We start from the raw sequence: 14,646 nt of genomic DNA on the forward strand, positions 1-14,646 counted from the left end.
ATAGCTTATAAGCCAAGCGAACGGGACTCGTCTGTCTCACGACTTCTTGTTCTGGTGATCCTTTAATTTACACGTCTTCGCGACTTTAGTATTGGGCTTCGCGACTTGTCTGTCTCACGACTTCTTGTTCTGATGATCCTTTAATTTACACGTCTTCGCGACTTTAGTATTTGTTAGTCGAGGCTCAGAGCAACCACGGCGGGCAGACTATACTGAACTTGTGTGTATAAAAATGCTGATCATCCTCCTTGGCGTGTTACTGCACTCACTTGTCTGTCTCACTGGCTGCTTTAGCTAGCAGCTTGCAGGACAGGAAGCAGCGCCATAATGTGTGTCCCTCCGTCCTGCACATAATCCCGCACAAAAGAGCCTCTATTTCCCTGCAGTCTCTCAAGCAAATTGTGACAAGCAAGATTGAGAGAGAGAGAGAGTATAGGCAATCGGCGACCATGACGGATAGCATGGACGCGGCGAGGATCATAGGCTATTTCAAGGGGAAGACCATCCTCATCACCGGCTCGACTGGCTTTCTTGGAAAGAGTATGTGTACTTTTATCACTTGCTCGACAGGAGCACATCTATAGGAGTACATGCGATGGATTATCTTTTGACCAAAGCTTGCCCTGCTGCATGTGATGAACGAATGAATGATCCGTGTCGTCGTTTAATTTGTGCAGTTCTTGTGGAGAAGATACTGCGGGTGCAGCCTGATGTGAGCAGGATCTACCTCCTCGTAAGAGCGACCGACGCGCCGTCCGCAAAGCAGCGCGTCCAACAAGAGGTCATTACTAATCCATACCATCACCAGCACGTTCATTTTGTACATGTCAACATGCACCTTTTTCCGAATAATTTCTTCGCTAATTACATGTGTATATATCTCTATACCTAAAAAAAACTCTAAAGTAATCATCTACCCAGTCATACCAAATCTCGCTCCTGCTCATGTATCCACGCCCGATACGAATCATCCTTCACTCAGAACTCACGCGTCCGCATCCTACCCGATTCCAATACTAAGACCGGAGTCCGCGTCTAATACGAAATCCTCGGAGTTCATGCGTTTACGTCTGAGTAATGAGGTTCGGTCAACAAAATTATAATCCCAGTGCAACGCACGGGCATGTATCTATACTCTATAAAATATGCATATGCTTCCTGAACATATTGTGCATATATATAGGACAAGGTTATCCCGTGACCGGTCGCGCCCTCAGGGGAGCGCGCGACTGTCGTCTTACTCACGCGTCCGGCCTCTCCCACCCCCGCCTCCTCCCCCGCCGTCGCTGGCCGCAGCTTCCTCACCGCCGGCCGCGCCTCCGGCAAATGCCGCCGCCCAACGAGCCCGCCCTCCCCTAAATACAAGCAAGTTCACAGGCGTCGATCTCGTCCTCGACCCGCCCCCGTCCCCACCACCAGCGGCCGGCGGTGAGCCACCTCGCCGCGCCGCCCACAACCCGCCCACCCTAATCACACGACCTCGCCGTCGATGACCGCCGCGTCGCCCCTGCTGCCAACCCCGCCCACCCGGTTGGCCCCCGCCGCCCCGCCGCACCACCCTCAACCCGCCACCACCGCCGTGTCACGGCCACCGTCCCCGAAAGTCCCTTCTAGAGCCTCCGGGAAATCCCTAACCCTAACTCCGGCGAGGCGAGGCGTGGGCGCGGGTGCAGACACGGGCACGGGCGTGTGGGAGGGAGAGGTGGGCCGGCCCGCGTGGCGCCGTCCGTGCTTCGCGCGATGGGGCACGCCATAGAGTTTCCTATATATATACCTGTGTTACAGTAGCAGTGTTCCTTGTAATAATAGTTAATAAAACTAGTGTTGGTTACAGCGTGAACCAAATTAACACTCAATCTTTTTTAACTTCTCGCACGAAACCAAGTTGCACGTTGCGTGTGTGGCTATGGAGCTACCGCCTACCTTAATTTTAGCTGGTTGTCGCTTTTCCCTTGTCGATACCGTACCGCCCAGGTGCCCATCACGTGCGACAGCGGCAGATGGGTTTATATATACTGCCGTTGTTCACCTGTCAACTTTCATCTCATCTCTCTCGAAATATACGGTCAAGAGAGCACGCACGTGGCAAACTAGCTAATATAAATATAGCATCGTGTTGTTGCATGCGTACATACGTGCTCCCTCGGTTTTAAGAGACGAATGAAGCATTTTACTATATAAACTTTCTTATTACTTCTTCTCTAATTGAAATGGCGGACGTCCTCTATTGGGAGACGAGCTTCGGCTCGACTGGCCAGGAGGTGAGGCTTAAGGCCTCTGCCTACCGATCGGAGTTCAAGGCCCGCTGTAGGCAGAATTTCTGGTACCCACCAAAAAAAAATCCTCTCATCTGTCTCGACTTTCTCAAAGCACAAGCAACAGACCGGCCCACTCACAGGGTAACGGGCCCCTGTGTAAGGGCGGGACACGGTGTTCGGGGGTTTTCTCGGCCTACGTGAGAAGATCTTCTTCCTTAAGCACAAAGTTGTGGGGGCTGTCTGCCCACCGTAGGCCGAGTTTTTTTTTAATCTTAATCTTGATTAACACCTCGTATGTCCGCTTCTGTGAACAATTTTAGAAATTCAAAAAGAAGGCCCGGCGAGCCCACTACGACCCTGCCGGGACTTAGCCCATGACTGCGCCACCACCCCCGACAAGGCCTCGACTGCGCCACCGCCCTAAGCACGTCCCCAAGGCAACTGTTGTCGAGCCACCATGTTATTGCCGAGGCACCCTCTTCCGAGCTGCCGATGATGAGATCTAATCAAATTTGTTCCATCCAGAGAGGGCCAGAGTTACCTAACAAACAAGTAGAAAAACCATAATATGCTTAATGTAAAAATGGTACCAATAAAACTTTTCCATGTGAACAGCAGCCACTGCCCTAATTTCGACCGCCATTTAGGGACTCCTCCCAACCGGCGTCTTAGTCCCTGTCCTCCCTTCCTACCAACAACATCACCGATAGCCATAGTATCCTTTTTTTTTTTTTTTGAGGAAACGCCATAGTATCCTTGCATAGACTAAGTTCGTTTGCTGATCATTTAAGGTTTGGTTTCCAAACGGCATTGACGAGGTGGTGACAACTGACAACAATGGAGTTTTAGAATAAGGTCTTTCTGTCCTCTTCATACCTCAAAGATGCCTAATTTGGCATCAACGAAGAACCAATGAGAGTATATTCTACTAGATACGTGGTTCTCTTTGGATGTTGTTGGTGTGTTCCTTAGGGAAGCAAGCATTTGGTTAGCTTTCAATGTGACAATTTCAACATCTCCTTTTTGTCTGTTCTATGGAAATATCCTATTTCTCCAACATTATATACTGTTGGTAAGGGATTGTAAGCTTGTGTTCCTTTAGGTTTTCTTTTGTTTGGGAGTGGGATAAGGATGAGGTGGGATATCCCACCACTTCGTCCCTGTGTTTGGTTCGGCCCCTAGATAGGAATATTCTCCTAAGATGTTGTCCCCTGCTGTCCCTTAACATCTGAAGTACATCCCCTGGTGACATCGTTAGCTTCCATTAAAGCATTGTCTTGGTCCTCCTCGTGTTCTTTTTCTATGAATGAAGTCGCCCGGACGATTGTCACAATGCACCCCCATACGTTGTCGCAACGGCCACGGACCATCTCCTCACGCCTCCGACTAGCTTCCCACCTCCTCTCGCATGTCCTCTTGCCGAGCACAGGCCATCCCCGCACACCACCGCATTGTGTCTCCGCGTGCCGCCACGCATGCCCCCACCACGCCCCACTGTCGGGACAGTAGCACAATGGCAATAGGATGGGGCAATTGCGCCTTTGTGTCAGCGAGGGAGGAAGGTTGGGCAGGGCAGCAACACCTCCTCACATACAAGGAAGGGTGGCCACGCTAAACGGAGCTGTGCCATCGAGCCGCATAGGCAAGGGTTGAAGGGAGGGCGGTTATGTGTGGGTGGAGCTATGTCGTCCCAGTGGGGGACATGTCATGTTAATTTTTCCTACAGATATGGTTTATCCATGGAAGCTAAAGGAGAAAGAAAGGAGGTAAAAATATGACACGTGGGCTCTAACTTGACGGTTGCTACTAAAGGGAGCAAAACAGACATCCATTCCATCATTTCCATCCCTCAAATAGGAACAACCCCGCCCCTCTAACCAAACAAAAAGAATCAGGACTATCTGAACCCAGTAAATAGGGACAGGACCATGCCATCCCCTATCCGAATTCCCAATATTGAACACAACCTTATGGATCCTGTAGCTTATATTCTTTTATTAGTGGATACTAAATCTTAGTGACTTTGGGGCCTTTAAAGTCTTGTATAAGAAGGGTCAAGGGTGTTTGGAGGTGTTCCTTTCCCTTACTCTCTTTTTAATGTATTTTTCAATTTCCGACGGACAGTGGACAATCGAAAGAAGAAAATAGCTAGGTCCATTTTTTTATGTACTTTTATTTTTAAGGTTGTTTTTTATCAAGTTATCCATCTTTGTAGCAATTTAAGGTTGTTTCTTGTCAAGTTATCCATCTTTGTACTAGCAAATGTTTTCCTCGATAAATATCAAAGGTATGTCTTTATTAAAAAAAATGGTATCATTAGATTTGCATTTGGAAATGTATTTCCACACCAGATAAACAATATATTTTTGTGGGAATGCATGTTACGTTAGTGATCAAGTGGATTGTGTAGTGGACTAGCTAATAGCTACTACTATAAATAAGTGAAGTGATTTTGTGGTGCCTGCATGCGTTCACCGTGGATGCAGGTGACCGACACCGAGCTGTTCAGCCTCCTGAGAGACAAGTATGGCGAGGGGTTCGACCTGTTCATCCAAGAGAAGGTCGTTCCTTTGGCCGGAGACATCACGAACGAGGGCCTGGGCCTGGAGCCGCCCACATTCGACGACTTGGCCAAGGAGATGGACGTCATCGTCAACATTGCTGCAACCACCAACTTCTACCAAAGGTCGGTCTGAAAAAGCATGCACCTCAGCTAGCTGTGCGAGTTGATGAATTTCTCAACGGTGCCATGCCATGCATGTGAATATTGCAAAGTGATTTTTTTTTTTTTTTTGCAGATATGATGACTCGCTAAACGTGAACGTGATGGGGGTGAAGCACCTCTACCAGTTCGCCAAGCAGTGCGCTAACCTGAAGATGTTCATGCACGTCTCCACTGGTCCGTCAGAGTGCTCCACTGGTCCTGTTCTCAGTGCTGACGAGCAGCAGAAACTGATCATTCTGCATGCGCGCATGCAGCCTACGTGTCCGGCGACAGCACGGAGCTGATCTTGGAGAAGCCCATCAAGCCCGACGAGGCGCTGCGGGAAGGCATGCGCCTCGACATCGACGACGAGCTGCGCCTCGTCCGCGACGTCAAGAACGAGCTGGCGACGACGCCGACGACGAACGGCGATGACGCGAGAGCGGCGGAGAGGAAGGCCATGAAGGAGCTGGGCCTCCAGAGGGCGCGCCACTTCGGGTGGTCCAACACGTACGTCTTCACCAAGGCCATGGGCGAGATGCTGCTGGGGCAGCTCCGTGGCGGCGACGACGACATGCCGGTGGTGATCGTGCGGCCCAGCATCATCACCAGCCTCCGGGCGGACCCGGTGCCGGGGTGGATGCAGGGCACGCGCACCATCGACACGCTCATCATCGGCTACGCCAAGCAGAACCTCTCCTGCTTCCTCTGCGACCTCCGCATGGTGATGGACGTCATCCCGGGGGACATGGTGGTGAACGCCATGCTGGCGGCCGTGGTGGCGCACTCCGGGGAGCGCAGTGGCGGCGGCGGCGCGCAGGCCATGACGATATACCAGCCCACCTCGTCGCTGCGCAACCCGGTGACCTACGCCGTGCTCTACCGCTCCGGCAGACGCCACTTCGAGGAGCACCCGCGCGTAAAGGACAACGGCGAGGTCATCCCCAATAACAAGATGCGCTTCTTCACCACCATCCCGCGGTTCCGCCTCTACATGATCCTCTCCTACAAGCTGCCACTCGAGGTCCGTCTCCGTCATTGTCATGCATGTTGTTTATTTCAAACTTGTATTCTAGAATAGAAAAATGAAATGTGAAATTCATGTTTTGCGTGTCTGTAGATGTTGCACATGGGGAATCTGCTACTCTGCGGACTCTTCTCCCAGTTCTACAAGGACTCCAACCGCAAGTACAAGTTTGTGATGCATCTTGTTGACGTCTATGGCCCCTTCGCCTTCTTCAAAGGATGGTACGTACGCAGGACGACGGACGACTAGATTTCATCATCTTGTAATTTTATTACACAATCACTAAATCGAAAATTATATATCTAGAAATGGTTACATGAAGCGTGGGTCTTTTTCAGTTTCTGAATTTACTTTGTTTCCTTTCATTCATGGGCGATGAAGCTTTGATGACACCAACATGGAGCGCCTGCGGTCCATGATGGTGATGAACACCCCTGAAGATGAAATGTTCAACTTCGATCCCAAGACTATCGACTGGGACGATTATTTTTACAAAATTCACATACCCGGTGTTCTCAAGTACGTCTGCAAGTGAAGAGACTTGTGCTGTTGCTTCTTTACCTTGTTCTGGGGAAAACTCTGTTCTGTATCAGACACACCTTGCTTCTTCACCTAATCACCTTGTTCATATATTTGTGGGGGGAAACTTTGTTTTATCTCTACTGGCTGTAATCAATCACAAAGCCATGTTATCAGTTGACAAAACTTGTTAAATGTATTGGTCAACTCAAGCACCATATATGAAATGTTAATAAAAATGTGTGCTTTGTGTTGGCCGGCAGCAACCTATCTGAATTCTGAACTAGTAATCTCTGCCTGCAGAGTACAATGAAAAGGAACTGTAATCCTTGCTGCCTAAGGTATCGACCAAATTTAGAAGCAAAACTGATCAGAAATAACTATGTGATGCCGACGACTGTTCCGCCCAACTTGTTATTTACCTTGTTGGCACTTTTGTAAGCAAGACTACAATTGGCAGCTCCAAGATCACATATATATGTTCAACTTTGATCCAAAGGCCATTTGATTAGGACGATAGTTTTTCACAGAATCCATATTATTCACTCAATTGTCAAAGGATCAGCGAATCCGTGATCCACCCTCCTTGCGCACTGCAGGTACACAAAGAGGATCTGGGATGATATTCGATCATGGACTAATAGAAGTTCTCCAAGCACAGAGCAGTGGCATAATTTTGCTTCAGTGTCTCAGTGGTGGCGCATGGTGGGTTCTGAAGTTGGGCTGCCAGTAAAGACGCTGAGGTCGCTGCTGCTGCTTGTTTCCTAGGAGATAAGGTAAGTGCAAAATGCAAGAATTTTTAGAGGAAGTTCACATGTACTCTTTGGAAAAATAAAAGATGAAGCAAGACTTTGGTACACTTCAGGCGCCTTTTGTCATGTTTGTGCTTTGAGGGGGTCACCTTGGCTAAACCCTCCTTGGCTAAGTTCTTTTATTTTCTCTTAAATAGTGTGTACTTTGTTTTGGAAAAAACACCCTTCTATATTAGTACAGGCAGTGCAGACTGCAGAGTCCTGCTGGCGGTTTTGAAAGAAAAAAAAAACTGTATACTAATGGTAATTGCAAAAGATTTTAATATGTTATCTGTTGACTGGATTGTTAGATGTATTAGTGAAAGACCGCATCTGAAGTAATGAAAAAAAATATGTGATTGTGTTATCTGGTAGCCTAACTGAATATCTGAATTATGTAACTTTTGTGATCTGTTGCCAATTACAATTAAAGCGATCTGTAATATCTATGTGCATTGACAATGAAAATGAGAAGGATAACTGATCAGAAAGTAGTGTCACGCAGAAGAATGTTGTGTCCAAATTATCATATGCCTTGTTGGCAATTTGCTATATATGATTAGCTTCCAAGAAACACTGTTGCCAATTCAGATTTAGAAAAGTATGTAGTAAGGAGTATGGGTCAAAGTCAAGCATATCGTTTTCTTCGCCTGAAAACATGGGAGGAGAGGCACATTAAAACAAGATTATGATCTTTGAGAAAAATATGCAGTAAGGAGTATGGGAAACTTCATTGATTCCAAATGTATTGATACAAATGTGTGAGACATGCTGTCGTATGCCAGAATTTACTTCATGGTATTTGAGACTGCTGCATAACCTTTCACAATGAAGCTTCCTATGTTTCTCAGGACACAGTTTGACTGTCAGATTTGAAAGACGAAATGGCTTAGACCAACCTATCCACTCTCGTGATATTGATATTTTAATCACATGTACGGAGGTTGATCTGAATCATTAAGACCTCAACTCAAACAATCAAGGTAACCCCCTTACTATTGGAGGAATAGGAAGTTTCCTAGGTCCAGGAACTAATTACAATGCAGCTGGGAGAGAGGCTCTGTACTTGTCAAATTTTCTTGGACATCAGAGAGCGCTGATGTCATTAAATGGTTGTAATTTGCTCATGGTGCCATGAGCAGCTTCTTTACAAAGCTGATAACCTTCGGCACATCAACCGTCCATGCAACTGAAATTGGTTTATACCCTGACCATGGGTTCTCTGAATTCCACCTGCATCATAGTAAAAACAAGCAGAAACAAGTGTGAAATTTGCTGAAACATATAGATCCTGTGGGGTAACTTTTGCCTTGGTTTGCTTGTTATAAAGTAATTTGGTGAGATTTAGGTCATATCAATGTGTATGTAAGAATGTTGAAACTAACAAACATCAGATGGGTCAATCTTTTATGAGTTACTCAGAAAAGAGCATACTTTTTCAATCCCTGATCCATCAAAGTGTGGCCAGTGCAAATGCCCTGGGTCTCCACCCTCACCACACCCTTCTTGAATGTGAAGTACTCGGGATGAAGTACGGCAGTGAAGCTCACAGGATCATGAAGGAAAATTCCTGAACAGATTGCGCTTTTCTGTCAAAAGTGTGTTTCTTCTCCTATTTGATGGTAATTGGCAAAAGCATGCAACAGTAGTATATATTTTCAAATACCATGGAAGCCATCAGACTTGACATGCCAATCCCTGTAGAACTTGCACATCTCAGATAACAACGGTGCATGCTTCCCTTTCGAGTTTCTTAGCTCCAAGAGATCCTCATCTAAAACAACGAATATCACATGGTGAATATAGTTAACCCCGGAACTTGAACTCTACACAACAGACTATCAATGAACCAACCTGTCAAGCAGACTTGTGTTGTTATGTTAATGCCAACCACAATGATATCTGCTCCTGAAGTAAAAACTATGTCAGCTGCTTCTGGGTCTCCATGGATCTGCAGAGTAATGCACACGTTTAATACTTGTGTTAAAGTATTAGCCTCCTCAAGTATAATGCAGTATTTTAACATACATTTGCTTCAGCAGCAGGGTTGACATTTCCAGCTGCAAAGAAAGCTCCACCCAGTACAACTATTTTCTTCACCTTGCTTGCAAAAGAAGGGTCTCTTTTGATGGCCTAAGCAAGAACAGAGACGCTGAGTCATAACATATAGCACAGAATATACAGCACAATAAATAGGTTTAATCCTATGATCCTGAACATACCAATGCTACATTTGTCAGGGGTCCCAAAGCAAGCACAGAGACCTCTCCTGGAAACTCAGAGACCTTATTAACCAGGAAATCAGCAGCGCTTTCCTCGACCTTCTTAGCAGAGGGTGCAGGAAGAAACAGATTCCCAATGCCATCTGACCCATGAACGAAATCAGCAATACGGGGCTTTCCTCCCTAATGAACACAAAGTATCGATCATTCAGTTCATCCAGACAAATGCAGTGCTATGTGGATTCAAACTGTACTATAGATAAAATTACTGAGCAAGTAACATAGTATTATTACAAGTTAAATGTGATTCTCTTGCTACATCTATTAACTAACGATTATCTACAAGCAAACAATGTAAGTAATATTATAAAAGATACAGCACGAAACACCATGCTGTACCATAAAAGAAAAGGTAGTGTACCATGTGTTTCCATCCAAGACATTGGAAAGACAACTTTGTCATATTATATTGGTATAAACTTTCACTTAGCGGAACTTTTGATGGATGGAGATCAAGTCAGAAATTTCAGTCGTTGCAAATTGGTAATATGAAATGCAAACTAAGGAAAAGAGTAGCAAGTTTCTTGCAGTGTCATGAAAACAACCCAAGATAATATCATGAGCTAACAACCTTTAGGGGCTCGTGGCTTCCCACTGCTACAGGAACTTCAGGGTGTCCTGCTCTCTCACACTGCCCATGTAAGACTTAACATTATTAGCGAATCTAAGAAAATAAAGAAATAAAGCTCAACCATCTCAAATGCTTACCAGCAATAGTGCATTACGTGTTGCGCCCTCTGTGTCGACGTTGCCAAATATGGTCGTGAGCCCAATGATTTCCAGACTAGGTGCTCTGAACGCCATTAGGATCGTCATGCTATCATCTAGAAATAGGATTGTGAAGACAACAGACAGTAAATTTGCAGTCTAGTCCTTACAACTTGAAATGCCTTGTAGGAAAAGGACTTACAATTAAGAATTCAGATATTACAAATGGGTACCAAATGATACCCTTATACATTGTACTACAATACAAATCTTAACATCCTTATATTAAATTGTACAGTTATACGTTTTGGCTTTCATTTGCAGATAATAAATGTATACTCTAGGCCTGTCTGTCATTTGATTGAATGTTTCCTCATAGCAGGTCAATAAGTTCAGATTACTTGGAGTTTTCAAAGACCTACGAATATTTATTTGCCCTTGAAACTTCGCAGTTGATTTGGATGGATTATTCAGAACCTGAATAAGAGAAGCTTTCTTGGGAATGTTAAGCTCGTGTAATCATACTCGGGGCATATTATTATCAAATACGCATATCGAGTACGCAGTCAACAAGCTGTGCGCTGTGAATCGCTTGTGTGAGTTCACTACCTCTGATACATGTATAACTAATACATGAGTTCACATACCAAGTTGACAGTGTGTCACGCTCATACAGCTCCTTGTTTAAACACACCGTGTGTTCAAGGAGCCTAGGAGCCAACAGACTAGTGGTGCATGGAAATGGTAGCGCTGACACCTGTCGACACTAGGATTATTGCCATTAGGCCCAGAACTATTCCAGTTCATTCCCTCGTAGCATCAGTAACTGTGCTGTCAGATTGTAGCAAGCGCGTGACTGGAAATTGATTGATGGGGTAAAGAAAAGGCAAAACAACCACGACTGCAGACCTAATAGGACAATAGTGTTACTAAGACTGTCTCCAACAGGCTATGTATCACGCGACGCATCCTCAAAATGCCTACTCCCTCTGTCCCATTTATTTATCGTTTCCGGTTTTCGTGTCACAAGTTTAACTCGATTTATAGAAAATACTAGTAACATTTGTATCTCCAAATAAATTTATAAAAAAACTAGATTCAAAGATCTTTCCGATAACACTAATTATGTATCATAAATATTAATATTTTTTAATATATATTTTGTTAAAATTATTTCTCGGTGGGACGGAGGGAGTATTTCACATCGAAGAAACGGCCTCCAACAGAGTAGGCGAGGGGAAGACCAATTTTGCATCGGAGTTGAGAGGGCACTCAAAAAAATGCGTATGTCTCTCTCCTCGACCCAAATCGACGACAGGAGGAGAAGCTCGTCGGACGCTGCAGGGGATGAGGCGGAGCACGCGCGCGGACGGGGTGCGGAACCGGAACGCCGGCGTCTCGTCGATGGAGTACTCGCGCTCGCCGTGCCGGAGCCGGTCCCGGTCGCCGCGCGCCGCCCAGGCCGGCGAAGCCGTGGCCGTGACGGCGGAGCGTGCGGAGGAGGCGCAGGCTGTGCGTGTGCGCCGCGCCGCCCTTCCGCGCCCACAGCACCGCCAGCCGCAGCAGCCGCGACGCCCGCGTCCCAAACGACGACGACGGAAGGGCGGTAGCGGCTTCGGCTCCAGCGAGGAAGAAGCACGGGGGGTGAGCAGTGGTGGCGGAGCAGGAAGCAGAGAAGAGGAGGAGGTAGAGGGAGAGCAAAGCAGGACGCCGGCGAGGGTGCTTGGCCGCTCGCGGCTCCATCAGGCAGAGGCGAGCGCGGCGCTCGGCCTCGGGCGGAGCTGCAGAGCAGGGCGGCGGCGGCGGTGTGGAGCAGAGCAGAGACGAGGAGAGAGAGGAGAATGGAGGTGGAGCAGAGATGGGCGGAGCTGACCCTTTGGGTTGGCTGCTGGACAAGACAAGATTTGGTCTTTTTACTGTGCCGGACTCGATTCATACAGTAGGTATGATGGGTCGTATGAACATAAGCAAATTAGTGAGCCATAATTGTAGCTTTCCTACCCACTGTCGAGTGGTTGATTACTCAGCAGAGAAGAGAAGAAGTCCGCGACGCCATCATTTTCATCGACGCACGGATAGGATCCCCAAGTCCAGAAACCCAGCGCCACATCATCACGTGCGAGTAAAAGTAATAATTTCTAGGACGACAAAACTCTGACTAAGACGATGGCCAGAATTTGCCGGCATCCTTTCCTACGGCCTCCCGGTCGTTTCTCTCGCTCGCTCTCCCGTCGACTCTAATGTGGTTGGGAGTTGGAAACGGCATTATTTATAAGAAAAAAAATCGAAGCTTTTCTTTCTCTTGGAGGAGCCAGGAGAGGAAACACAGTACTAGTAGGAGCTTTAAAGAAAACGAAACAATGGTGGAGGGGAGGGGACGAACGCAACGGAGGAGGAAGTCAGGGGGAAACGCACCGATGCCGGGATCCGTGTCGATGATGAGCTTGTCGCGGCGGATCTGCTGGCCGTCCTGCCCCATCGCGAGCCCGGCCGGCGCCTCCGCTCAAGAACAGCGCACTGGGACTGGGACTGGAACGAACGAGAATTGCCGCGCAGCAGGAAGGCCCCCCCAATCTGAATCTGAATCCTGGAAAGCCGCCGAGGAAAGGGAAGAAGAGAAGATGGCGAGTGGGGCTGGGACGCAACCTCTCTCTCTCCTCGCTTCCTACTGCTTTCTTGTCTCGCGGATTCTGCTTTTGCCTTTTGCCTTTTCCAACTCGCCGGGGCTGCCTTTTGGCCTTCTCCTCTGGTGTGTCACAGAGGCTTTATAGATGGAGGAGGAGATGGAGATGGAGATGGAGAGGATATTTAATTTTTTATCATTATTATCAATGGCCACTTCTGATATAGTATCTTTAGATTTAACGCTACGTTTTTTTTTCATCGGAGAGAGAAAAACGATACACATTTGCCACTTTTACTTGCATGGCACACCAAGTCCGCTGTCCAGTTCGGATCCGAGTCAGCAGGCCGATGCAAAATGACCGCCCTGCCCTTGGCGTTTGTATTACCCCACAGCCCACTCCGCTCTCTTCCATCCGCTCCCCTTTCTCCTTTCTCTGGTCCGCGCGCGACGCCCGCCAGCCACTGCCGCCGCCACGCACAACGTCGCCCCCCACTACGAGACATGTCCCTGTCCCATTACGCCAAGTCATCTGCAAGGGCGAGGAGTCGGGTCCAGGGTGCCCGGAGCTCCCGCATCGCCTCCGTCTGTGTCGATCCAGTAGGTGAGTTGAGTGGCTTCCCGTTGATCCCTTGCCCGGACTACAGGCTTGCTCGGGTGGTGGAGGGGCGAACCAAGAAGGATGGTGATAACCATGGGAGTCTGTACTTTAAGTGTGTGAGGAACGGGATGAGTTCTGTGTACTGCTCATCCCCCATTGTCACAGTTAGGGTTCTAACTTTGGGGTTTTTTGAAGTTTCCCAATCTGTGTGGGTACTATAGATTTGAGAAGCAGTGCTTCGAGTAGCTGAAGGAGAAGGGCATCATCCAGGTTCGCCACTTCAACTGGGCAGAGTTGGTGGATCATGAAGATGTTTCAGTTGACAGTCCAAATGGTCCCGACAACAATAGGAAAGACCTGGAGCACAAGATGGAGACATTGATTTTGAAGATGAACATGTTCATTGTGTGTGTTATATCTATTGTTTTTGGATCTGTTGTGATGTATGTTGCAATGAAGTGACAATGTATGGAAAATGAAAGTTGTGTTCCAATGTGACAATGTATGGAAATGAAAATTGTGTTTCAATGTGACAATGTGTAAATTGTGTTTCAATGTGTCTTTTGGCAGTGCCTAACTCGGTAACAAACACAAGGCAGATCAATTGAAATAGTTGTACATGTTAACAACAAACACAAGGCAGATCAGGCACATGTTAACCATGACAGATTCAACATAACAGATCACACATAACAGATGGAACACATTAACCATAAACCAACCAGCAGTGCTACATTCAGGCCACATCAAACAGAGTTGTTGTTCAGAGGAGTTGCCACAAGTTTTGGCCACATACAATAGTTCAGGCCACTTACATAGTTCTAGCCACTTACATAAGCATGTCTGGCCAAAGCAAGGCCTCAATTACACAAAAGAAATCATTTTGAGGGCCTTTTACAACTAAAATGAATGTCCTCCCTGCTGTTTTTCCATGCCATTCACTCACTTCTTCCCCTTCTTGGCTGGACTTTTCTTGGTCTTGGTTGCTAGCTGCTTCTTCCTTAGAGTAAACTTCTTAGGAGGTGGGTCAACAGTTACTGCTGCAGTTTCATCTAGCTCAATCACAACTTAGAGTTCACGACATATGTTCCTATTTGTGAAGAAATACATCAGAATGGCCTCAATTACATAAG

At 47.0% G+C, this 14,646-nt stretch overlaps 2 protein-coding genes across 2 annotated transcripts; one reads left to right on the forward strand and one right to left on the reverse strand.

The window, feature by feature from the left end:
- Positions 1 to 274: 274 nt before the first annotated feature.
- Positions 275 to 7,338, forward strand: LOC136473046 (fatty acyl-CoA reductase 1-like). Its single transcript, XM_066470746.1, has 8 exons — positions 275 to 540; positions 678 to 781; positions 4,745 to 4,944; positions 5,057 to 5,157; positions 5,238 to 5,986; positions 6,083 to 6,210; positions 6,371 to 6,508; positions 7,108 to 7,338. Exons 1-8 carry the CDS (start codon positions 450 to 452, stop codon positions 7,274 to 7,276), a joined length of 1,680 nt encoding a protein of 559 aa, XP_066326843.1. The 5' UTR covers positions 275 to 449; the 3' UTR covers positions 7,277 to 7,338.
- Positions 7,339 to 8,006: 668 nt separating this feature from the next.
- Positions 8,007 to 13,010, reverse strand: LOC136473047 (probable uridine nucleosidase 1). The gene is made up of 9 exons (XM_066470747.1): positions 12,705 to 13,010; positions 10,290 to 10,405; positions 10,153 to 10,212; positions 9,522 to 9,704; positions 9,328 to 9,432; positions 9,154 to 9,250; positions 8,966 to 9,073; positions 8,734 to 8,869; positions 8,007 to 8,532 (listed from the first exon to the last, which is right to left on the reverse strand). Exons 1-9 carry the CDS (start codon positions 12,766 to 12,768, stop codon positions 8,424 to 8,426), a joined length of 978 nt encoding a protein of 325 aa, XP_066326844.1. The 5' UTR covers positions 12,769 to 13,010; the 3' UTR covers positions 8,007 to 8,423.
- Between the last annotated feature and the right edge of the window lie 1,636 nt (positions 13,011 to 14,646).

Source organism: Miscanthus floridulus, chromosome 8 (genome assembly GCF_019320115.1).
Source record: "Miscanthus floridulus cultivar M001 chromosome 8, ASM1932011v1, whole genome shotgun sequence".
In the NCBI taxonomy this organism is placed as follows: domain Eukaryota; kingdom Viridiplantae; phylum Streptophyta; class Magnoliopsida; order Poales; family Poaceae; genus Miscanthus; species Miscanthus floridulus.